At 37.2% G+C, this 24332-nt stretch overlaps 1 protein-coding gene across 1 annotated transcript in view; it reads right to left on the bottom strand.

The window, feature by feature from the left end:
- Window positions 1-24332, bottom strand: part of LNPEP (leucyl and cystinyl aminopeptidase) — a 97368-nt gene that overhangs the window by 14871 nt on the left and 58165 nt on the right. The window contains exons 6-13 of the mRNA XM_047778350.1: window positions 24048-24202; window positions 22004-22117; window positions 20080-20214; window positions 11030-11161; window positions 8693-8853; window positions 8392-8480; window positions 1736-1919; window positions 602-758 (exon numbers count right to left, since the gene is read on the bottom strand). Of these exons, the coding sequence (XP_047634306.1) occupies window positions 602-758; window positions 1736-1919; window positions 8392-8480; window positions 8693-8853; window positions 11030-11161; window positions 20080-20214; window positions 22004-22117; window positions 24048-24202 (1127 nt within the window). The remainder of the gene's footprint in view (window positions 1-601; window positions 759-1735; window positions 1920-8391; window positions 8481-8692; window positions 8854-11029; window positions 11162-20079; window positions 20215-22003; window positions 22118-24047; window positions 24203-24332) is intronic.

Genomic DNA, 24332 nt, shown 5'->3' with positions numbered 1-24332 from the left:
CATCACTCCTTCCCAAGCTTTTGAAGACACAGTCAACAATTAAATACCAAAAGACTCTAAAATAACAACTGCTAAGATCAGGCAATTGGTTTTTTTAAAAAAGGTAAAACAGTCTCCAATACCAAGGGTCCTTTAATGCTTTGCAGAGAAACTGCTATTGGCTAGCAGCATCACCCCTAAGTCAGTTATCAGAGAGGACTCCTAAAACACAATATTCTCCATACAAACAGGACTGCAATTTTATAATGACCACTGGAAATGAATGGGGAGCACAACTCTGCACAAGGGCCCATTTCAAGCATTTATTATATAAATATAAACCAAGATCTGAATAGAGAAATTTTCTTCTCATGTGAGCCCATTTTGACAGCAAGTGTCAGAAGTCTGTATTTGATATTCAAACAAGACCACACCATGCTAACCTTTTATCAACTCCTCATGAAAAGAATAACATTTTAGTTCAAAGTAAAGATATCATAACTAGAAAAGTGATGAAAATGGAAGTTAGCTGGTTGCTTTTCCAGTACATGACTGCTGAATGGAACATGAGTAACAACTAAAGGCAAGCAACAAAGGCAACCTGGCAAAAAGGTGGACTTACCACCAGTCTTGAGGCCACATCCATGTATCCCACTTTTTCAAGGAGGTTATAGATGAGTTCTGTCTGGAAAAGGGCTTCAGTGATGGGTGCAGTATAAGTCTCATTTCTAAGATAATCAATCAAATCAAAAGCTCTCTGGAGAGGCACCTTGCCTATGCTAAAGGATAAAAGAAGAGACAAGTAAATATGCTGAGACAGATGAACTGTATGCATGCTAAGAAAGACACTCTACCGCTAGCTGAAGGGTCCTGAAATCCTAAAATTTAAGCTCTGAGCAGCATCCTGTAAAATTAGACTAAATATTATTACCTTTGATTAAGTTCATGTGTGTGACTCAAGGTTAAAGATACATTTCAGGAGAAAGATAAACAACAGCTCAGCATGTGTCTTCTGTAAATCACCTGTACACTGCTGCTGACTCAGGAAAAGTTATACATCTTAGGTTAGAAAAGATGAAGAGTGCTAATTTTATTTTATTTAGTAATTATTTACATTTACCAGATGAGATCACAAAGAGGATATGAATCAGAAAGAAATTTATTTGCTATTTGTATGGGAGTTTGTCACACTTGTTAAGGGAATTTATGGTGAGCACATTTAAAAAATTAACTGATTTAGGTGTTCTCTTGTAGAGCAGACTGTGAAGGATCTGATGTTTTCACTGTACTGGCTCAGGTCACTGCTGTGGTGTGAGTTTGATCCCTGGCCTGGGAACTTCCACATGCTGCAGGTGCAGCAACAACAACCACAAAAACATACACACAAAAAACCCACCACCACAACAACCATTTTATAGAAATTATAACAATGATATCTGAGATAATAAAACATCATTTCATTAAAAAAAAGAACCAAAATAAGAAGGTCAAGAGCAGTCAGAAGGAACACATTTGAATATTCCTTGAGAAATATTAATCTTGTTAAGTAACTATTCACTATGTAGCTGATGTTTCCATATAGACACTAAAGACCGTGAAGGCAAGGAATATGTCTTTTACCTTCCCAGGCCTCCAAGATGAATTAGACCTAACTGCCACTACATGCTAGTTCTTTCGAACTGTTTTTCTAAAACGCTCTCTTCCTTAAGAACACTTGTTTGAAAACAAGACTAAGATCCAAGCCAAGTATACCTACCCTGCAAGTTCAAAGATGTTGTTGATGAGGCTGGCTCGGTCTTTGTCACTCAGGACATAAGGATTTATTTTCAACTGTTTGATCAGTGCTTCCCAGTCGGCGTCTGCATAGTGTACTATATAATAGCCGGTCATGTCTATATTGACCTTGACCCACTGCACTTCTTCTGTGAGATTGATGACATCTAGATACAGACCAAAAAGTGAGAGAGGGAAGCTAATAGGGCAGGAAAAATATTACATGGATGTTTTGTTTGTTTTAAAGTTCTATGGTATCATTTTTATACTTAATATTCTACTAAAAAGCTAAATGTCTGCCTCCCAGGGCAGTTATTTCATGTTAACAAAGGTCACCTCTCAAATCATTTAACAACTATTTATTTAACAGTGAACAAAGTAGACACACGCCTTCTCTCATAGGTCTTACAATCCAACGTAACCAGCTGAGCAGAGTATCATAAAAAGGTTGTTGCTGGTAAAGGAAAATATGTGGATGCACAGAGGAGAAATGCTTCACACCCTAGAAGAGGTTAGGAGAGGTTTCTTGGAAGAAATGACATCGAAATTGAGACCCTAAGCTATCTAGGTGTTGTTAGCCAGGAAAAGAGGGACCCTAAGTATTCAAGGTCCAGAAAGAAAGTACACATGGTGTCCATGCACTGAACTGGCTCCCAAGTTCATCATGGCAAGAGGAGAAAAGCAGGGAGGCAGAGAAGAGTGTGCAGGGTGAAGCAGTTGAGGAAGAAGTGAGACAACCACATAAAATGGGTTCCATCTCAGCCTTTGTCATTGGTTAGGTTAGCAAAGGAAGAACAAAATCATTTTAAAAAGTCACATAATTCAAAGCTAGCAAAATAAACACCAGGGAATGATTAAGGTCTCATTAAACACAAATAAGAACTCATTGAGTTAAAATAACAGAAAACTGATAATGTGCTTTTAGGGCTCCCACTATTACATATATCAATGCTGAAAGGATTAATGAAGTTTATACGGAATGATTTCAACTAATGTAAAATTAATGAAAGGCTAACAAATATGTGACTATAAAAAATATTGCTACAGGGAGTTCCCTGGTGGTTCATCGGGTTGAGGATCTGGTGTTGTCACTGCTATGGCTCTGGTTACTGCTATGGTGCGGGTTGGATCCTTGGCTGGGGATCTTATGTGTGCTGCAGGTGTAGCAAAGATATTGCTACAAAAGCTGACTATAATATATATATTCATATATATATATGAATTTAAAAAATCTTTAAAATTACTATATCAAGAAATGTCCTTTAAAGGTGGCAACAAAAATTTAAAATAAAGGTTAAGGATATGATTCTAAGCATCTTAAGGCTTACTATTTATTAGACTATAAGCCCCATGAGCTCTTACTTTCTTCACTGCTAATGCCTCAGCACCTAGAACAATGTTCCCAGCAGATACTCGAAAAATACTTGGTAAATTAGTAAATGAATGAACAAAATAATTATGTCATGGTAAATGGTTTCAAACAAATCTAAATAAAGTTGGTAGATGTTTATGATGTAAGTTTTCCTCCCCATTTTAAAGTATAGAATACTAATTTTTAAATTATAAGAGAAGAAATAAGAAAAATAATCTAAACTCAACCAGAAAGAGCATTGTAGGGTGTATTAATAGGAAAGATTAATTACATTAATAGGATTTATTCCTTTTATAGAGCAGAGTGCAGTTCTAAGGAATATTTGTGATGGCAAGAGTAGCTGCTCCAAGTTGGAGACATTTTTAACAAACCCATGACTGATGAAATTAAGTACCATTAGCTCATGCAAAAATATCAACACTCTCCAAGTCACCAAACACAATTTCCTACAGAGCTTTGATTAAGAAAGGACCAGGGGAAGAAGAGCTAAAGCACTCCAAATCTCCTTTTCCCAAAAAGAGTAGGCAAGGAATGATAAGTGTGGCAATTTCCCCATTGGATGGAGAGAGGAAAATATTGAAATTTAGAGCATCTTGGCTGATAAGCTGCTTGCCATGTTGTAAACCCAGCCAAGTCCAGATGGTAGAGAGGAGGAACACAGCTGGGAATGTACTTGAAATTACCGCTGTCATTTTGATGACAGAATATAAAGCAGTGCAGCCAACAGCATGGAGAGCAGAGTTATCATTTAAAGAATCAACAGATTAGTCTCTTTCAGGTCTTCTCAATGATCTAGAATGGAGGACCTTAAAACCACAGGTAACAAAAAATAATAGCTTTGTACACAAGGGAGGTAACGACATCCTGCAGCTTAGATGTAGATGAGGCTCCCCTCAGATGTTTTTAATTTATTATAATCATTAACAGATTAACAGTTCAATTTTCACAGTCCATTGAGTGGTTAAAAAGATTGGACAACTCCAACGTTAAATGGCAAAAGCCCAGATGAGGTAATCTAATAGTGATTTCAAAAAAACATTTGTCAGTGAGTTATGAAAATCAACTACTGTTTTATAAAGAACCATTAAAGCGCAGGAACAAAAAAAATAGGTTTTTACTACAAATCTGCAAAATTTCCTGTGTAGCTTGCTCCAGAGGCTAGCATGATACATGCAGTTGAACTGCATCCCCTCCTGTTCAAAAGCATTCCTTTCTCCAGTGCCCCCTTCTTCCCCTTTATTTTATTAACAGGAAAAGGCAAGAGCAGGGAATGGCACATGATAAATATCCTATCCTAACTACATGCTCTTCCTCCTTCATCTTTTTTTCAATTGCCTTTCATTTCAATGACAGGTCCTTTAGTTTCAGAGAAATATTTTTGGCACAGTGATACCCTTTTAGAAACATGAATGTTCCAAATTAGATTTAATTTAAAAATTTCCTATAGTGAAAGAGCTTAGATCTGAATAAAATGTTGGAAGAGAAAGAGAGAGAAAAGTGGAGGAGGAAAGAAAGGAAGAGAAGGGAAAGGGAGATGCTATTTTAGTATAATTTCCTCAATAGGTAGTTTCAAAAACTGGTTCCTTTCAGCTCTTCTTAGGCACAAAAACTATTAATCATTCAATATCCATGGTCATGGGGGGAAAGTGACAAAAATACTGACCAAATATAACCTCTACATTTGACTGAACTAATGGACTAACCCAGCAACCCTGGGGTTAGAATGCATGGAAATGTACCACAGATTTAACAAACCATCAAGGTAACTCACTGTACTAAAGTCATATGGCATAAAATAAATGTCCTACATTTATTTTGAGAAAAGAAAAAAATAAAATAAAATTCAATTAAACCAAGACTGGTTCTCAAGAGAGCATCAGGAACCAAGAAGACCCAACTGTCCTCAGGGTCAAACACTGTTTTTGAGGATAGACATGGTCGGTGTGGACTTTCAAAACCTGAACTGCCAGGAATTGAACTGCAGCAGCAGCAAGGTAAGTAACAGACAAGGAAGAGGAAGTGGCAGACACTGCTTTCATCAAACATTGGCTCAGTGCCAGCTCTAGATTAAACCAATCATATTATAGCACATTTCATATATTCCCCTCTACTAAGAATATTTTCAAATGAGGAGGAACAAAAGATATTATTTCATCGAGCTTTGAATCCTCTTTTCCTAGAACTTTTTACAGTGAGATCTAAAATTGAGTCACTTCATTATACACTAAAATTCACTCATTCAATAAATGTTTCTGTGCCAGCTGGGTGCCAAGGTTGCAAAAGTGATTCACGTACCCAGTATCTCCACCTTCAATAGGGGATACATCTCACATGAGGATAGAGTTAAACAAAACAGTACTTACAGGATATTAAAAGTAGAGGAGTCTAGAATATTATTAAAACACCTAAGTAGGGCATCTAACCTGTCTTGGGGTGAGGGAGGAGTGCTTGATGGGTGAGCTGAGATCTGAAGGCATAAAACCAGGGAATCTGGAGACAGGAGTGTTCTTTCAAAAGAGAAAAGAGCACATGCAAAGGCCCAGAGACAAGAGGCAGTATGGCATATCTGTGCAGTGTGCCAGGTAAGGGCTTAGAAAGAAAAGGCTACAGCAGGAAAAAAGGAGCCTAACTTTGGGATATGAATCTCAAAAAGAGTTTAAGAAGCTGACATAGAAACCGAGCTAAAAAGTAGAAGGCTAATACGGTGTTCTTGTCATGGCTCAGCGTTCATGAACCTGACTAGTATCCGTGAGACATGGATTCAATTCCTGGCCTCGATCAGTGGGTTAAGGATCTGGCTATGACCTGTGGTGTAGGTCGCAGACTCAGCTCGGATCCCACGTGGCTGTGGCTGTGGTGTAGAAAGTTAGCTACAACTTTAATTTGACCCTAGCCTGGGAACTTCCATATGCTGCGTTTCAGCCCTAAAACGACAAAAAAAAAAAAGTAAAAGCTAATAAAAGCGTATTTATTATTGTCCAATTAGTCCTAATACCACCAAAACCTTAACTACTATTGTACTATTGGGAGGTTTGCAAAATTTCCTTACTGGTCTCTTTCAACTAAGGAGATGGGATTGTTTTTTCTCTTAAATCAGAGACTATCCAGCCAGGGCCCACTTAAAATATGGAGTTTTGTTTTTATCAAAGAAGGCAGCATTTCCTTGCACCTCCAGTGATGCTATATTAATCAAAGATATGATGACATCATCAACTATCCATAGTGTTTTAAATAATGAAATTGTTTTAACAATCCACTCTAGTTAGATTGAAATGCAAGTGATATACTCATATATTTCAACTGGCCTTATAAACTGTTACCACACAACAGAAGGGCAACCTGGAAATATGTATGAAATCACAAAAGGTAACACAATCTTCATTTTTGAAAAGCATTCCTATGAAAAAGTTCACATAATGAGAAAGCATTTAAGACCCCAAATTTTATTGAGGCATTTTTTAATAGATACAAATGATAAATCAAACATCCAAGGGTAAGGAAAGACTACGTCAGCTACTGTACATGTTAAGTTAAAAAAAAAGTTAAGATACAAAGATCACTTTTATATAATAGTATCAACCAAATAAAAATATGTTTAAAAATGATTAGAAAGAAATAATCAAGAGAGTAGATGTGATAGGGTATTGAGGTATTTTCTCCATCTTCTGATTTGATGTAATGTAGATACATTTAAAAATTATTATTATTATTTGTCTTTTTGTCTTTTTAGGGCCACACCCGCGGCATATGGAGGTTCCCAGGCTAGGGGTCTAATTTGAGCTGTAGCTGTGCCAGCCTACACCACAGCCACAACAACGCTAGATCCGAGCTACATCTGCAACCTACACCATAGCTCACGGCAATGCCAGTTCCTTGATCTGCTAAGCGAGGCCAGGGATTGAACCCGCAACCTCATGGTTCCTAGCCGGATTCGTTTCTGCTGAGCCATGACAGGAACTCCTAAAAATTATTTTTTCAATAATAAGATTAATAATGATAATCAAAACTTACATAGCACATAACATGTGCCAGGCGTTATTCTAGGCGCTTCAAACAAATGAACTCAATTCTCATCATAACATTATGAAGTAAGTGTAATTACTTTCTCCATTCTGTACCTCAGGGAATGAGGCTCAGAGAGGTCACATAACTCACCTAAAATCATATGACAAAACCAGGTAACCTGGCTCCAAAGTCAGATTGTCACTAAGCTACACTCCCCTCTCAAAAATATAGGACTGAGCACCAGATCCAAATTCAAACAAGAAATTTTTCCTTTCCTTTAAATCTAAAGTATCACTAATGGTTACTGCAGAATCCAAGAGCCTCATATGTTTTCAGGATGTAGATGAAGAGGATACATGGTGTGGCATTCAGTGGTATTTAATGGGTGGTCAGAAAATGCATTTCAATTGCTTTTTATAGACTCCTTGTGGGTCAGCATAAATAATTTTTTTCTTTTTTTTTTTAAGGGCTGCACTTGCGACACATGGAGGTTCCCAGGCTAGGGGTTGAATCTGAGCTGTAGCCACTGGCCTACATCACAGCCACAGCCACACCAGATCCAAGCTGCGTCTGTGAGCTACACCATGGCTCATGGCGATGCCAGATCCTTAACCCACTGAGAGAGGCCAGGGATCGAACTTGCATCATCATGGTTACTAGTCAGATTTGTTTCCACTGAGCCATGACAGGAACTCCAGCATATACAATCTTTACATTGTATTATCTCCCCACAATCAAAATTTCTTGCCCTATTTCCTCATTATCAAAAAATGTACACTCTGTTTATAGGACATTCTGTAATAATTATTTACTACAAATCTATGTCATGAATCAAGCTTTATCATGGCTAAAAAGCATCTAGGGTGCTTATGAAAATGCAGTTGCCCAGCCCACCCCTAGAGAGCAGACAACAGAGTATACTTCAAGAGATGGCTCTAAATGTATTACTACTTTACTGTGTAACATAAAATATTTCTCTAGGATACAAAAACACAGCATTTGCTATATTCTACCAAGACTGCTAGCACATTTGGTTCATTTTTTTATACCTATTTCATACGACTAAGAAAGACCAATTTTATGCCTGATACATACAACCCAATGTCACTTTAGTCATATCTTGTACAGGTGTCTCATAGAACCAGCTCAGAGACTGCGAACACTGGAAAGTATCATCTCCTTTCTGCTGCTTGGTCAGATTTTTAGAAAATATGTTGTTTCTAATTTTTTTTTTATCAGAAAAGTGTGAATTAGAGCCAAACCTGATTTCTCGTCCAGTAATGATACCGATCGATGTTTTGAATAATTTCTTCCATCAGTGACATAGGATAGTGGAATATGCCATAGATAGCTGTTAAAAGAAAACATTAAAAGAATTTTACTCTTTACAGTATTTCAGGCAGTTACGCATAATCTGTTGGGTTTTTCTGAGGTGGGGAAGGGAAGGTGACATCTTTCAAGTTTTTCCCAGAAAGGGATAGTCTTGTTAGGTTTCAAAACACTTAAAAATACATTAACCTGAGGTTACAAAAGAAATAGCAGGGAAGAAAAGAGGGCACGCACCTTGCATCTGAAGGCTGAATTTCAGGCTTCATATTTAAAGAGAATCTTTCTTGTTGTACAAGAAGTTCCTTTCCCTTTCTTTGAACAGTCACTAAAGGAAATCCTTTCTGCAGGGTCCAGGTTTTCATCATTTTCTTTACATCTAGTGTTTTGTTTGTGATCTATAGAAAAAAATATGAATTATTTTTCCTTAGAAGTAAATAGTCAAAATTTTACAGTATCTTTCCCTCTTTCCCTACCATGTTCTCTAAAGACGACATTTAATGATAATATAGAAAGGAAGCATAAATGCTGAGTTGAATGTACATTTCTACTCTAGGTAAATGAGTAACTGCTAAAAGGAAAGTAACCTGTAACAGAGCTAAGTGATAACTCGAGACAGTGAGAGAGACACGGTGCTGAAAAAGCAGCACCATGACATTAACCAACTGCATGTTCACTAAAATCCCTAAGAAGGTATATGCTTTCCTTCAGGTCACAGTACTACCATTTAGAAGGTCTGAATAACAATATGCAGTCTAGAATCAGAAGCACTGCTACTCACTCCTGTGAATCAGTGAGGTCCAGATTTCTCTTTTTTCCCCAGCCCCTCTGCTTTCACAAAAGTTATGGTTCATCTTTTAAGGAAGTCAGTCTATGGGAGTGTCTGGGAGCAGGGAGAGCAGCAGCAGAGGAGTGAAATACAAACAGGTTGGCTGCCCTGACTTTAGGTATGTCTAGAGAACAGTGGAGAATGTCTGTCATGGTCACAAACTCTTGTTCCATAAGAATACGTGAGTTTAGCTACAAAATCTAAAATCCAGTGTCAGAGATTTGCCAACCCTCGAAAGCTCACTTTCCTTAAGATGTCTGATAACAAGTATTAAGAAGCAAGTTTTGAAGCAGGTGAGTTGAATTTATGATTCAAATTATCTTTCTAGCTTACCTATGGATTTCAATGGCAAGTGACTCAAATCATCAAGTACTTAAGATGTTTCATAATATTACACCCCTCTGGCAGGACTTACCCCAATCAACATACACCTACTTATTTAAAGCAGAAAAGGATAGAGCAAATCTTCCCAAATGCATTGTGTTGTTAACCTTACATTTCTCAAGGCTCTGATCAATTTATTTCTGGACAAGGCATTGGGAAGAAAACAGGCTTGCCCCAAAGCCAGGAAACAGGACTGAAGTGAAGATGCCAGTGCATAATTTGATGTGGATGCTGAAAAACCTGAGGATAATGTTAGGGACTAGGCTGGTACAGGTTAACACTAAGATGCAAAAGTTGAAGTCAGTGAGGAAGGCAGAAATATATTCTAAATGTCAGGAGATAATACAATAAGTATAAAGTAAATACCGTGGCATTCAAATGAAATGCTACCACATGATAAGAGGAAAGGCAATGATTTGGAAGCAATTCTTACTTAATAAGGACTGATCCTTCTCAAAAAAGAACTCAGAGAGTTGGGAAAGGTGTATGTCCTGGGAAAAGGGTTAACATCTAGACGACACCAAGTTTCCAATAAGGCAAGGAAGCAGAGAGAGCATATGGAAAAGATCCAGAGGAGAGGTTCTTAATCCAGGATCCATAAAACTTTGAAACTGAGTGTGATATTTTGCATATCTGTGGTTTTTCTGGGGAATATGTCCAGAACTTTCATCAAATTTTCCAACATGTCTGTGATCTTCCAAAACATTAAGAACCATTGATCTGGATCAGGGTAACAAATTCAAATACTTATAAGGGTTATGCAGTCTGCATATGTGCATGATGCAGGCTGGGTAAAAAGCAGAACTTGTAACTAATTACACTGCTTGTTAGGATTTGTAGGCACAACAAAACAACAAAATCCAAACAGCAAAATGATCTAAGGGCAGTATGCTGCCATGGCAGCCAGCTTGTGTTACATCATCTACTTCAGAGGAACATGGCCACAAGAGATAGGAGGATTCATAGGGCAGAGGATAGAGCAGAACATCACGAACGGAAGGAGAAAAAACTGCAAAAATGTAAGAATAGGAAAAGAGATTTTTGAAAAAAAAAATCAAATAGTGAAAATAAAGTAATGTACACTAATTCAGCAAGGAGAACTTTCTTACAAAGTAGGAATGGAGATTAAGATACAGGCTAAAGATGCTTACACAAGGCCTCACACAATTTTTTCAACCATTAAGACAAGCACTTCCATTTCATGACTTTCAATAGTGTGCTCTACTCATAAATATTTATATATTAAGCTCCATTCCCCTCCCTCTTAAAATAACTATGCTTATTTACATACTTGATAAAAATATAAATAGAAGAATTTCTCTCTTACTTTAAGAGCTAAATAAAATATCCAGGTCACTTACCTCATTAAAAGTATCCCACAGATCATCACTGTGAACAGATGCATAGCTATGATTATGCAGGTAAAGAACAACAGCATGTTGAAATATATCTTCACTAAGATAAGTTTTCAGCATCAACAAGAGAGAAGCTCCCTATCCCCCAAAAAAGAAAAAAAAAGTCAAAAAGGAAGGAAAATAATACAACATGTTTATAGAAATAAGTTAAACTTCAAAATACAATCATTCTAAGCATATACATAATATGGACAATATTCAAATTGTCTTAAAAATTATTTTAAGAGATTTGAAAAAGCATTAATGGAATAAGCTCCTACGTAAACTAATTCTACAATGAGCCATTCTGTGAGGTCTATCAGTTACTCCCTGCTTCAGTGTTGTTAAAAATTTAAGTGCTTATATTTTGAAAAACATGCCAAATTTTCTGTGGCATTCCCACCACTATTCCCAATGCTCAATGTACCAGATGAATTCATGGACACATTGCTTGGGACAATAAATTACCTGAGCTTTCATAAGTCTCTCCATAGGTAGTACATTAATTTTCTTTCTTTTTTTTTTCTTGTCTTTTTGCCTTTTCTAGGGCCACTCCCTCAGCATATGGAGGTTCCCAGGCTAGGGGTCGAATCGGAGCTGTAGCCACCAGCCTACACCAGAGCCAGAGCAACACGGGATCCGAGCCACATCTGCAACCTACACCACAGCTCATGGCAACACCGGATCCTTAACCCATTGAGCTAGGCCAGGGACCAAACCCACAACTTCATGGTTCCTAGTCGGATACGTTAACCACTGCACCATGACGAGAACTCCATTAATTTTCAATTTTAGCAAATCATGTTGTTGAAGTAACCAAGGTCTCTCTTCCTCTTGCAGAGTCACTTCAGATATGTTTATAACTAATGAGTGTATAGGGCAGTAAGCATATACTAATAATTCAGAGTCAGACATACAACTATTAGGGCTACACTATATTTACCAATGCACATCATCATTATCAATGTTAAAAGAACTGCCACCAGTATCTAATCAAAGAACACTATCTATCTTTACATCTGTTTGTGTTTCCTTCAGTTTCTTTCATCAGTGTCTAATATGAAGGAAACTCAAGGAAACATAAACAGATGTAAAGATATACAGTGTTCTCTGATTGGAAGAATCAATACTGTTAAAATGACCATACTACTCAAGGCATACTACAGACTCAATGCAATATCAATCAAAATACCAATGGTATTTTTCAAAGACTAGAACAAAAAATTTTTAAAAATTGTACAAATAATTAAAAAATTTGTATAGAAACACAAAAAAATCCCACCTAGCTAAAATGATCTTGAGAAAGAACAGAGCTAGAAAAAACAGGTTCTCTGACTCTGGATTATACTACAAAGTTGCAGTCATCAAAACAGTATGGTATTGGCACAAAAACAGACACATAGACCAATGAAACAGAAGAGAGAGCCCAGAAATAAACCCACACACTAATGGTCAATTAACCTATGACAAAGGAGGCAGAAATATATAATGGAGAAAATACAGTCTTTTCTCCATTGTGGTACAGTGAAAACTGGACAACTACATGTAAAAGAATGAAATTAAAACATTCTTTAATACTACATAACAAAAAAATTAACTCAAAGTGGATTAAAGACCTAAACATAAGACCAGATACTATAAAACTCCTAGAGGAAAACATAGACAGAGCACTCTTCAACATAAATCGCAGTAATTTTTTTTTTTTTGGATTTGTCTCCTAGAGTAAAGGAAATAAAAGTAAAAATAAACAAATGAGACCTAATTAAACTCAAAAGCTTTTGCACAGCAAAGAAAACCATCTGCAAAATTAAAAAACAATCTACTGAATGGGAGAAAACATTTACAAATGATATGACCAACAAGAGATTAATATCAAACATATATAGACAGTTCATTCAACTCAACATAAAAAAATGATTAAAAATGGAAGAACTAAATAGGAAATCACTAATCATCAGGGAAATGCAAATCAAACAAAAAATGAGCTATCACATCACAGCTGTTAGAACGGCTATCACAAAAAGACCATAAATAACAAATGTTGGCAAGGATGTATACATTCCTACTGTTGGTAGGAATGTATATTGGTACAACCACTATGTAAAACAGTATGGAGGTTCCTCAAAAAACTAAACTTAAACTACCATATGATCCTGCAATTCCACTTTTGCAACCAACAAAAACAAACAAAAACACTAATTTTAAAAGATAATGTACCCCAATGCTCACAACATTTTTTACAATTTCCAACTTATAGCCAAAAAATGTGGTATATATACACAATGGAATACTACTTGGCCATAAAAAGGAATGAACTTTTGTCATTTCCAGCAATATGAATGGACTTGGAAAGCATTATGCTTAGTGAAGTAAGTCAGAAAGAGAAAAACAAATACTGTATATCATTTATATGTGGGATCTAAAAAAATACAACAAACTGGTGATGACAAAAAAGAAGCAGACTCACAGATACAGAGAACAAACTCATGGTTACTAGTGGGGAGAAGAAAGAAGGGAGGGGCAATATAGGGGTAGGGAATTAAGAGGTACAAACTCATAAAATAAGCTAAAAGGATATATTATACAATATGAGGAATATCATCAATATTTTATAATAACTATAAATGGAGCATAACTTTACAAAATTATAAATCACTACATTGTACCCCTAAACCTTACATAATATTGTACAGCAACTATACTTAAATTAAAAAATAAAACCAACCACCTCCTCTGTGAAGCCTTCCTCAATGAGACAGAAGTCACATTTTCCCATCTTCAAATACAATTTATATCACACTTTTTATATCTGCTACAGACATTTCCTCCTCTAGACTGTATACTAGTTTGAGGAAAAACTGAAAAATTCAACTCTTTAAAAAATATTTTTTTATTGAAAAGCTCAACTCTTATGACTAAACAATGCCTAATACCTAGTAGGCACTCGAATATTTTTTAATGAATTTCACTTCTGATAAAAATGTTGCAATGTTAAGTCATCAAAATTATCAGATATGCGGGACTGAACTTAATACCTACTACTTTCTTATTTCTATATTACACTTCACTGTGTTGTTCTATAAATTTATTTATTTATTTTTAAGGGAGAATTGCAATGATTTTTAATTTTGTTTGTTTATTTATTTATTTAGCTTTTTAGGGGTGCACCCATGGCACATGGAAGTTCCCAGGCTAGGGGTCCAGTCGGAGCTACAGCTGCTGGCCTACACCACAGCCACAGCAATGCAGGATCTGAGCTGTCTCTGTGACCTACAACACAGCTCATGGCAATGCCAGATCCTTAACCCACTGAGTGAGGCCAGGGATTGAACCCACAACCTTGTCATTCAAGTTGAATTCGTTTTCACTGTGCCATGACAAGAGAACTCCTGTTCTATAAATTTAAATACTCATTCTTGTTTCTAACAGTTCCCTTTCTCTCCTACATCACTAACTTTCTGTCTTTATTTTTTTAACCTTTCATTATTTTTTTTCTGCTGTACATCATGATGACCCAGTTACACATACATGTATACATCCTTTTTTCTCACATTACATGTTCCATCATAAATGACTAGACAGAGTTCCCAGTGCTACACAGCAGGATCCCATTGCTAATCCATCCTGAAGGCAACAGTCTGCATCTACTAACCCCAAGCTCCCAGTCCATATCACTCTCTCTTCTTCCCCCTTGGCACACAAATCTATTCTCCAAGTCCATGATTTTCTTTTCTGTGGAAAGGTTCTATTATGCCTTATATCAGATTCCAGAAATAAGTGATATCATATGGTATTTGTCTTTCACTTTCTTACTTACTTCACTCAAGATAAGAGTCTCTAGTTCCATTCATGTTGCTGCAAATGGCATTATGTCATTCTCTTTTATGACTGAGTAGTATTCCATTGCATATATATACCACATCTTCCTAATCCAATCATTTGTCAGTGGACACTGGGGTTGTTTCCATGTCTTGGCTATTGTGAATAGTGCTGCAATGAACATGCGGGTACATGTGTCTTTTTCAAGGAAAGTTTCATTCGGATGTATGCCCAAGAGTGGGATTGCTGGATCACATGGTAGTTCTATGTATAGTTTTATAAGGTACCTCCATAGCGGTTGTACCAACTTACATTCCCACCAACAGTGCAGGAGGGTTCCCTTTTCTGCACACCCCCTCCAGCATTTGTTATTTGTGGACTTATTAATGATGGCCATTCTGACTGGTATGAGGTGCTATCTCATGGTAGTTTTGATTTGCATTTCTCTAATAATCCGTGATGTTGAGCATTTTTGCATGTTCTTGTTGCCCATTTGCATATATTCCTTGGAGAAATGTCTATTCAGGTCTTTTGCCCATTTTTCAATGGGCTGTTGGCTTTTTTGCTGTTGAGTTGTATAAGCTCTTTTGTATATTTTAGAGATTAGGCCTTGTCAGTTGCATCATTTGAAACTATTTTCTCCCATTCTGTAAGTTGTCTTTTTGTTTTCTTTTTGGTTTCCTTTGCCATGCAAAAGCCTGCCAGTTTGATTAGGTCCCATTGGTTTATTTTTGCTTTTATTTTTGTTGTTTTGGGAGACTGGCCTGAGGAAACATTTGTAAAGCTGATGTCAGAGAATATTTCGCCTATGTTCTCTTCCAGGAGTTTGATGGTATCTTGTCTTATACTTAAGTCTTTAAGCCATTTTGAGTTTATTTTCATGCATGGTGTGAAGATGTGTTCTAGTTTATTGATTTGCATGTAGCTGTCCAGGTTTCCCAGTAATTCTTGCTGAAAAGACTGTCTTTTTCACATTTTATATTCTTGCCTCCTTTGCCAAAGATTAACTGACCATAGGTGTCTGGGTTTATTTCTGTATCCTGTATTCTATTCCATTGTCTGTATGTCTGTTTTGGTACCAGTACCACACTGTCTTGATGACTATGGCTTTGTAATATTGCCTGAAGTCTGGGAGAGTTAGGCCTCCTGCTTGGTTTTTGTTTCTTAGAATTGCTTTATTTTAAAGTATGTACCCATCTTCATCTTAAATAAATGATGCTCTTCCTTTCCTTAACCCTATGCCTCCTCCAGTTATCACCCTATTTCTTGTTCCTCCTTTGTAGTAAACTGCTCAAAAGAGCTGTCTGCATTTGACATTCTCTATTTGTTCCTTTACCATTTTCTCTTGAGCCATATTCCAAGCATCACTCCACTGAAAGTGGTTTTATGAAAGTTACTGGTGAACTTCATGGTGTCAAACCATGTCAATTCTCAGGCTCACATTCTGGTAGCATTTAATATGACTGATCGCCCACTCCTTCCTGAACGTCTTTCTGCACTTGGCCTTGGCATACCATTCTTTTAATTTCTTGCCTATTCAATGGCCGTCCCTTTTGGTATCTTTGGATTGACATGCCTTATCTTTCTCAGGACTAAATTTTGGCATTTAATCTTCATGTATCTTTTTCTTTTGGCCTCGCCCATGGCATATGGAAGTTCCCAGGCCAGGGACTGAACCCATGTCACAGGAGTAACCAGAGCCATAGCAGTGACCATGCCAGATCTTTAACCCACTGTTCCATGAGGGAATTCATCTTCAGACTTCTTTTCTTCTCTAAATTTCTTTCTAGTTGATCTCCTCAACCCCAGGGATTTTAAATGATTCCCAAATTTATAGATCAAACCAGAGTTCCCCTCAATTCCAGACTCATTTCCAGCTCTGTGCCTACTGTATATTGTGCACTTCACATGTACTCAAAAGTTGAACTTTTTATTAACTTCCCAATCCATGCCTCCAATAAATAATCTTCTTGTTTCAACAAATAACAACTTCATTTTCCTGGATGCTCAGGCAAAAATCTTGACGTCATCTTTGACTCCTCTCCTAATTCCATATCTACTCCATTAGCAAATGCTGCTGGATTAAACTTTACAATGTATTCCAAATCCAAGCATGCCTCATCACTTCCACTACTACCACCCTTGTCCACGCCTCCATCATCTTGCCACTCATCTATTATAACAACCTCCTAACCAGTCATCTTGACTCCATGTGATGTTGAGGGTAAGGTAATCTTTTAAAAGAAATAAAAGTCATACTATGGTACTTTCTTTATCAAATGGCTTTTCATTCCACTTTGCACAAAATAAAGTTATCATGTCTAATTAGACCCTACAATGATCTGGCTTCCTATAATTCCTCTCACTTCATCTACTACTTTCTCTGTGTTTATTCTACTTCAGACACATTGGCTCCTTGCTGGTGCTTGATCATGCCAAGCAATCTCTCATCTCAGGCTCTGGGGGTGGGGCTCCCCAAGACAAGCCCCTGGTATGATGATGTGTTAGGGGGGCTCATAGGACTCGGTATATAGTCATATTCACCATATGATTTATTACTGTGAAAGGGTATGAAGTGAAATTAGCTAAGGGAAAAAGTTTATGGGGTGAACAGGTACAAGCTTCCAAGAGTCCTTTGCAGTGGAGTCAGACAGGATGCACTTAATTCCTCTAGCAACAAGTTGTGATAACATGCATGAAATGCCTATCAGGCAAGTTCATTAGGGATTCACTACCCAGGATTTTTATTGAGAGCTAGTCATGGAGGTATCCTCTGCACAGCAAGTACCAAAATTCCAGACTCCCAGAAGGAAAACAGATGTTTAGCATAAACTACATTGTACAAACATTTTGGGCACGTGAGCCATTTTTATCAGGGCATGGTGGGAACTCTTCCAAAATCCAAGTTCCCAGATATCAGCCAAGGGCCAGTTTTACAACTATACTTAACTAAGGCTGGCAGTCTCAGGCCTGCTACGTTAACTGATTTCTGCACACAAGCCCTATGCGTTGGTTATTTCCTCTGCCTAGAACATTCTCCTACAAGTCTACGTCTCATTCCCTCACATCCTTTAGGTGGTATTCACATATCGCCATATCAGTGGTCTTCCCCAACTGTAAAACTGTGTTTCCTTTGTCACTCTCATTTCCCTTACCATGCTTTATTTTCATATTGGCACTTACTACCAAACATAATACCTATTTATTTATTCATTTGTATCATCTCTGTCCCTATCTCTGATCCCTGAAATGGAAGCTCCATGGTACAAACGACATAGTCCACCTTGTTTCCTGATGTATTCCCAGCCCCTAGGACAATGCCAAGTACGTGGCTGGTACTCGCACAGTTTGCCAAATGACTGAATTCTCATAGGGCAACCTCCATCAGATTTAGGCTTAAAGATCAGGAATATCATATAGAACATGTCTTTCAAACATACTTCCCTCCTGATGCGTCCTTCTTGTACACAACAGCGGTAAACTATCCGGTATCCTATTTTTCTCAATTATGTGGGATATTTGCCAGATTCCCAATTCTGAAATAAGCAGTTACTATACTGACGGGGAGGGGTTAGGTATGCTGTGGAGACAACATGCTCAGAAGATGATGAATTCTGGGTTTGGAGAGTGGCGGGGGTGGGGTCAAAGGAAGAAAGAGCCGTGTAACAACAGATCATGAAATAGCTGTCCTGTATAACAACAGAAGCATACATTGTAACATCTTCTGTATTGGCAGGTCTAGTATGGGCTTTAAAAAATACAACATGTAGCAGTAGCTCTAATTGGAATATATCTAATATAGCTAAGTGAACTCCTGATTTCCTTATTTACCAACAGCACTACCATTCTCCCTGAGAGTTAGTCTTGAACCTGGAAAACATTTCTGCCTCCTTCTTTATCTGCCTGACCCTGTCACCAAGTCCTTCAAATACTTCCCTCCATCCAGGGCTTTTTCACACCCATCATTTTCCTTCCACTCTCATTTCCACTCCTAATTTTAAACTTTTACCATTTCATGCGTGGACTTCAGAAACAATGTCTGGTTTTAGGTCTCTTGCCACTTAAATCTACTTTATAAACTGAAACAAGGTAATTCTACTAAATAGTCACTTTAATGAAACCATTCCTCTATTTAAAACTCTTCTAAAGCTTCCCACTGATTATAGAGAAAAGTCCAGATTCCTGATGGCATTCTGGACTTTCCCCAACCTGCCTTTCTCATCTCTCCCCTACTCCACATATGGCTTCCACTGCAAACACTTACTCTCTAAATAAAAATTTCCTGGCCAGTAGTATTCCTGACTTTTTCTTCGCAGACCCCACCGTCCTATTCTTGCTCTATTCTACTGTACCCATTCCTCTTTACCTGTATTCTTCCTATTATTTAATTCATCTCAATTTCCACTTTCTTCCAAAAAATTTCTCTTCATTATCTCTGGCAAAAATACTCTGTACTTGCACTTAGCATGTATTATCTCTTATTGCTTCACAAGTACTCACCCCCCTAAACTATGGATCTTTTGATGACATGAACTGTAACTCATGTGTTTTATACATCTTCTTCTCTGTCCAAGACAGGGATTCAGTTTATGGTCTTAATCCGACAACCAGAGTAAGGAGGCAAACAAGCCGTAATAGTCAGCCCTCCCTCCCAACACAAATGTAAATGGCACTGTTATCCCTGTTCTGTTCTCTGACTTCTAATCATCCTAATCAGGTTTCTAGCTTTCTATTTTGTTTGACCCTCAAACCTCGAGTCTATGTTTTTATTTCTACAATAAAATCCAATTCTTAAAAACTTCCTTTTGCTTACTTGTTTTGGCAGTTCTGACTTTGGAACATACCTCAATCCTGAATAACACAGCCAAGGGCTTAGGACCTTCCCTGGACATAATATACCTGTAGATCTGGACAGTGATCCAACTTTAAAAGATTGTATTACTATTAAGATCAGTTGACCCAGAACCCTAATCCCAGAACTTAAACAAGAGACAGAGGGGAAAAAAAAAGAAAATCCAGGTAAAGACAGGACCGAGATTTAAACAGAAAAAAGCAAATGTCTTAAGGTATAACAGGATACCTGAAAAATAATACTTATTTTAATCTTTAAAATAATCTAAATTAGGCAGCTTACTCACTCACATATGAAATTAATTTGTAACCTACTCCAGGTACTTTTTTTTTGTGCATAGCAATACCTTAAAGTAGGAAAGAGAATCAAACATTTCTTCAATCTGTTCTGAAGACTGAACAGATGATGATGATATTGGATGAGATGAATTCAAGGAATCTTTCTTCAGGGTTTTAAATCGAGCATCTAAGAAATCTTCATACTAGCAAAAAAAAAAAAAGAAACAGATTAAGAAACTATGAGCAGTATTAAAGGCAGAAGCAAGTATAATCATTATTTATATGCATTAGACTAATTACTGTTTAAGGTCATTATAAAAAATTAACTAGCTTCAATAAACTTCAGAAATAAGCTTTTGAAAATGTAGGAAGAATGTGGTATTTATGCATATCCCTTATGTTTAAAAATAAAATTATAATTTTCTGGACCCATGGAAAACAGTGATTCCTAAACAGCAGCATAAGGATGAAATAACAATCTACTACTAAAGCAACCAAATGCTAAATCCAGATATTCAAGATGAATATTTAAAAATGGTTAGTATAAATTTGTAAAATAAAATCTGAAATTAAAAAAAAGGAGCTGACTTCTCATACATAATCTAGTTTTTCTATTAAGAAACACTTCCCTTAACTGAGGTTCATTTGAAGTAAAATATAACTCTTAAACAGAAAAGAAATCTTTGAGACCTCAGCAGATGAGCTCCCCTAGATACACCAGAAGTTTTTAAACATTCTGGGCACCACCAAGTGGTGAAATTGTATATTCCAGTGCTCAGTTAAGTAGCATACACAGATTTAGAATACTTTGCTTAAAAGAAGTTCATTTTACCACTTAAAACTTCTGAACAGTCCCGATACAAAATGTCAGACTGAAAGCTCTAAGAGTACTCCTCTTTTGAAGCAGTCTTTGATCATATATCCAAGAAGTTTAATAGAAAGTCACAGAATTTTAGAGTTGAAAGGGATCTTTATATGTTTCCACCTATTGCTTGAATTCTTTGGCAGTATCTGTCATATCATGACCTAGTAGGTCCAAATACCTCCAAGGAAAAGAAGCATCTCCAGAGTCTGATAACATAGTAACAACATCACCATGCTCTCTAGAACAGAATGATGTTCCAGGTGTTTGAAAATATAGTTTGTAACTAAAAAGGGCAAATTATTTGTCTCTATCAACTTACCTATCACTGTTATAAGAATGATCACAGTGATAATAAACACAGCACTGCTACAAAATTACCTAATTTCCTTCTCTCTTTATATATAGGATAAAAAGGTTTGTTTTGCAAAAAGGCTTTTCAACTTTATCTAAATTCCCTCAGGCAGAAGGGCCAGATCTATTAAAAACAGAAGGTAGCAAAGGAATTTAAAATGTCCATCTTAATAACAAAGTGTAAAAATAATTTCACATAGTATCAGCTCTCTGAAATACATCAGTAAATAAAAGCATAAATTTTTAAATTTTTAAAATGATTTTTATTTTTTCCATTATATTATTGGTCTACAGTGTTCAGTCAATTTTCTACTGTACAGCAAAGTGAACCAGTCACACACACACACACACACACACACACACACACACACACACACACATATATATATGGCTATATCTATCTATATACACATTTTTTTCCTCATATTATCCTCCACCATGCTCCATCACAAATGACTAGATACAGTTCCCAGGGCTATACAGCAGGATCTCCTTGCTTATCTATCCCAAATGCAATAGTTTGCATCTAATAACCCCACGCTCCCAGTCCATTCCACTCCCTCCCCCTCTCCCTTGCCAATGCAAGTCTGTTCTTCAAGAAAAAGCATAATTTTCATTGTCAAATGTCAAGAGGTATAGAGCTCAGTAACAAGGGTCAGTTTTATCTTTCTAGAAGCATTTTTATTACTCCAAGTGCATGGAAAATACATGTCAAGTCTGATTTCACTATTTCTCCCCCTAGCAATCAGAGTAGGGCTAACAAAGAGTGTACTTACGCTGGAGAGCTCTTGAAATATTTTTTCCAAAGAGAAATACTCCATGAAAGTAGCAAAACCTTCATTCAGCCATACGTCGTTCCACCACTGCATTGTTACCAGATTACCGAACCACTGCGGAGATAGACAAACTGCTAACCAACCTTACATTCTCAAGAATTTTCTAATAATTGAATTGTCAGGTTAATTACCTACAGATTACAATTACTTAAAAATACACTTATTATAATTAAGACAAACTACATCCAAATTAAAGGCTTACAAAGAAATGATATTTGTAAGATAAATTCACTTTAAAAGTGAAAATTCAACATTTTACCTTAAAGGAAACAAGTGAGAAAGACAATATGCACTTTTATCAATTTAGCACACACTACTAGGTAAACAAAAACAGTTTTAGTCATGTCACTAAAACTTCCTATGTAACGAAATTATTCTACTTTCTATTATGAAATTAGTAGTATTATTTTCCATTGTGTCTACATCATGAAAACCAAAAAATAAATTCCTATGCGAGAGATGTTCCTGCAGGCAGAGGGCCTGCACTTCTTTCTGTTCTTGAGTCTGGTTCTCAGTCACCCAAGTTGAGGGCAGTATTTACAAGATTCCCAAAAGAATTCAAATGACATTCTCTAAGAAAGTTGGCATGCAAACAAATAGATGAAATAAGAAAGACCTTTAAATGGCTTTTTCTTTTTCTTTCTCTTTTTAGGGCCACATGTGCGACACATGGAAGTTCCCAAGCTAGGGGTTGAATAAGCAACATGGTATCCGAGCTGCGTCTGCGACCTACATCACAGCTCACAGCAACGCCAGATCCTTAACCCACTGAGCAAGGCCAGGGATCAAACCTGCATCCTCATGGACTCTTATTATTTTCCACAGTGGAAAATAATAGATAACAGAAATTTACTTTTTAGTTTTCATGATGGTTGTAGACACAGTGGAAAATAATATTGCTAATTTTACGAAAGAAAGTAATAGCGGGTTCGTTACTGCTGAGCCACAATGGGAACTCCTAAATGGCTTTTTCCATGAGGTAGTAAGAAAAAGTGATGTGAAACTCCCCTAAAAAACATCTCCAAAATCCCTGAAATAAAGCATGAGATGAAGGGTGAACAATTTAGCCATTGTGGCCAAGGGCTTGTAGGTATTGAAACAAAACATGTTTGAGAATAACAAAAGCATGTTCTTCAAAGATATTGCCTTAAAACTTGTATCTGAAAAAGATGACTGCTAAGCCCTAAAGAAGAAGTAAAAGAGAAATACTCCTCCAGTGGTCCTGGCCCAGAGCCAACGGGCCGAGAGCAGATCCCCTCACAACAACGCATCTCCGTGCCTACTGTAACAGTAATAAGTAAGCACACGCTTCAGGTGCTCAAGTGTCCTGTAAGCCCTCACAAGGGCTGTAGAACCGGCAACAGCCTGTGTCTGAGCCAGGGAGTCAACTGAGCAGAGCATGCCCTACTCTCATCTTCCCACCATCAGGACAGCCCCAAACCTACCCTTCCCTGACAGGCAACCATATCAAGGGCATGACAGAGACAAGGTGTTGGGGAATAAAGTGGGGGGTTCATGTATCCATACAATTTTCTTGCTTTTTCTCTACATCACAAAAAGTTCCTTTCCTCTCCCAAATTAAGAACCCAGTTCTAGCAGAAGACAAAAAATTAAATCTAGTCCTGACAACTACAGTCCAAGGGTTGTGATAAGAGAATGCACCTTAGGAAAAGGTTTCTTCCCCATCAAGTTATACTGTGTGGCTGGCAGGTGTCAGAAGCGAAACAGCTATGTATTATGGGGGGAGAGGGGGAGAGCGAGCTGTTGAGGAGAGTTTGGTTCTTCAAGGCTCAGGGCTGCCACTTATTAGCTGCATAACTCTGGGCAAGTAACTTACTAAAGCTGAGTCTCAGTTTTTACATGTGTAAAATGGGATTACTAGATAGCATTTTATCTGAAAATTAAAACTGTGTTAAAAAAAGCATCATTTTATTACGAAAGGCAGACCATGGGTATGAGATATAACAGCCTTGGTTGCTGATACCTGATGGGCCAGCTCATGAGCAATGATTTTGGTAACCAGTTTTCTATCCGTCACTGAAGAAGTATTATTATCATAGAGAAGTGTCTCTTCTCGGAAGGTGAGCAAACCCCAGTTTTCCATTGCTCCTGCTTCAAAGTCAGGAATAGCCACCAAATCTGCACAAAAGAAGAAAGAAATGATCAATTTTCCCCCAACAAAGGCACTCCCTAGTTAAAATCAAAATATTTTACGTGTTAGTCTATCATGGAATCAGAAGGCAGTGAGTTCATTTTATACTCCTAAGGA

This window comes from Phacochoerus africanus, chromosome 4 (genome assembly GCF_016906955.1).
Source record: "Phacochoerus africanus isolate WHEZ1 chromosome 4, ROS_Pafr_v1, whole genome shotgun sequence".
In the NCBI taxonomy this organism is placed as follows: Eukaryota; Metazoa; Chordata; class Mammalia; order Artiodactyla; family Suidae; genus Phacochoerus; species Phacochoerus africanus.
The sequence above is the reverse complement of the archived record's forward strand: the minus strand, read 5'-3'. Positions and strand labels throughout refer to the sequence as shown.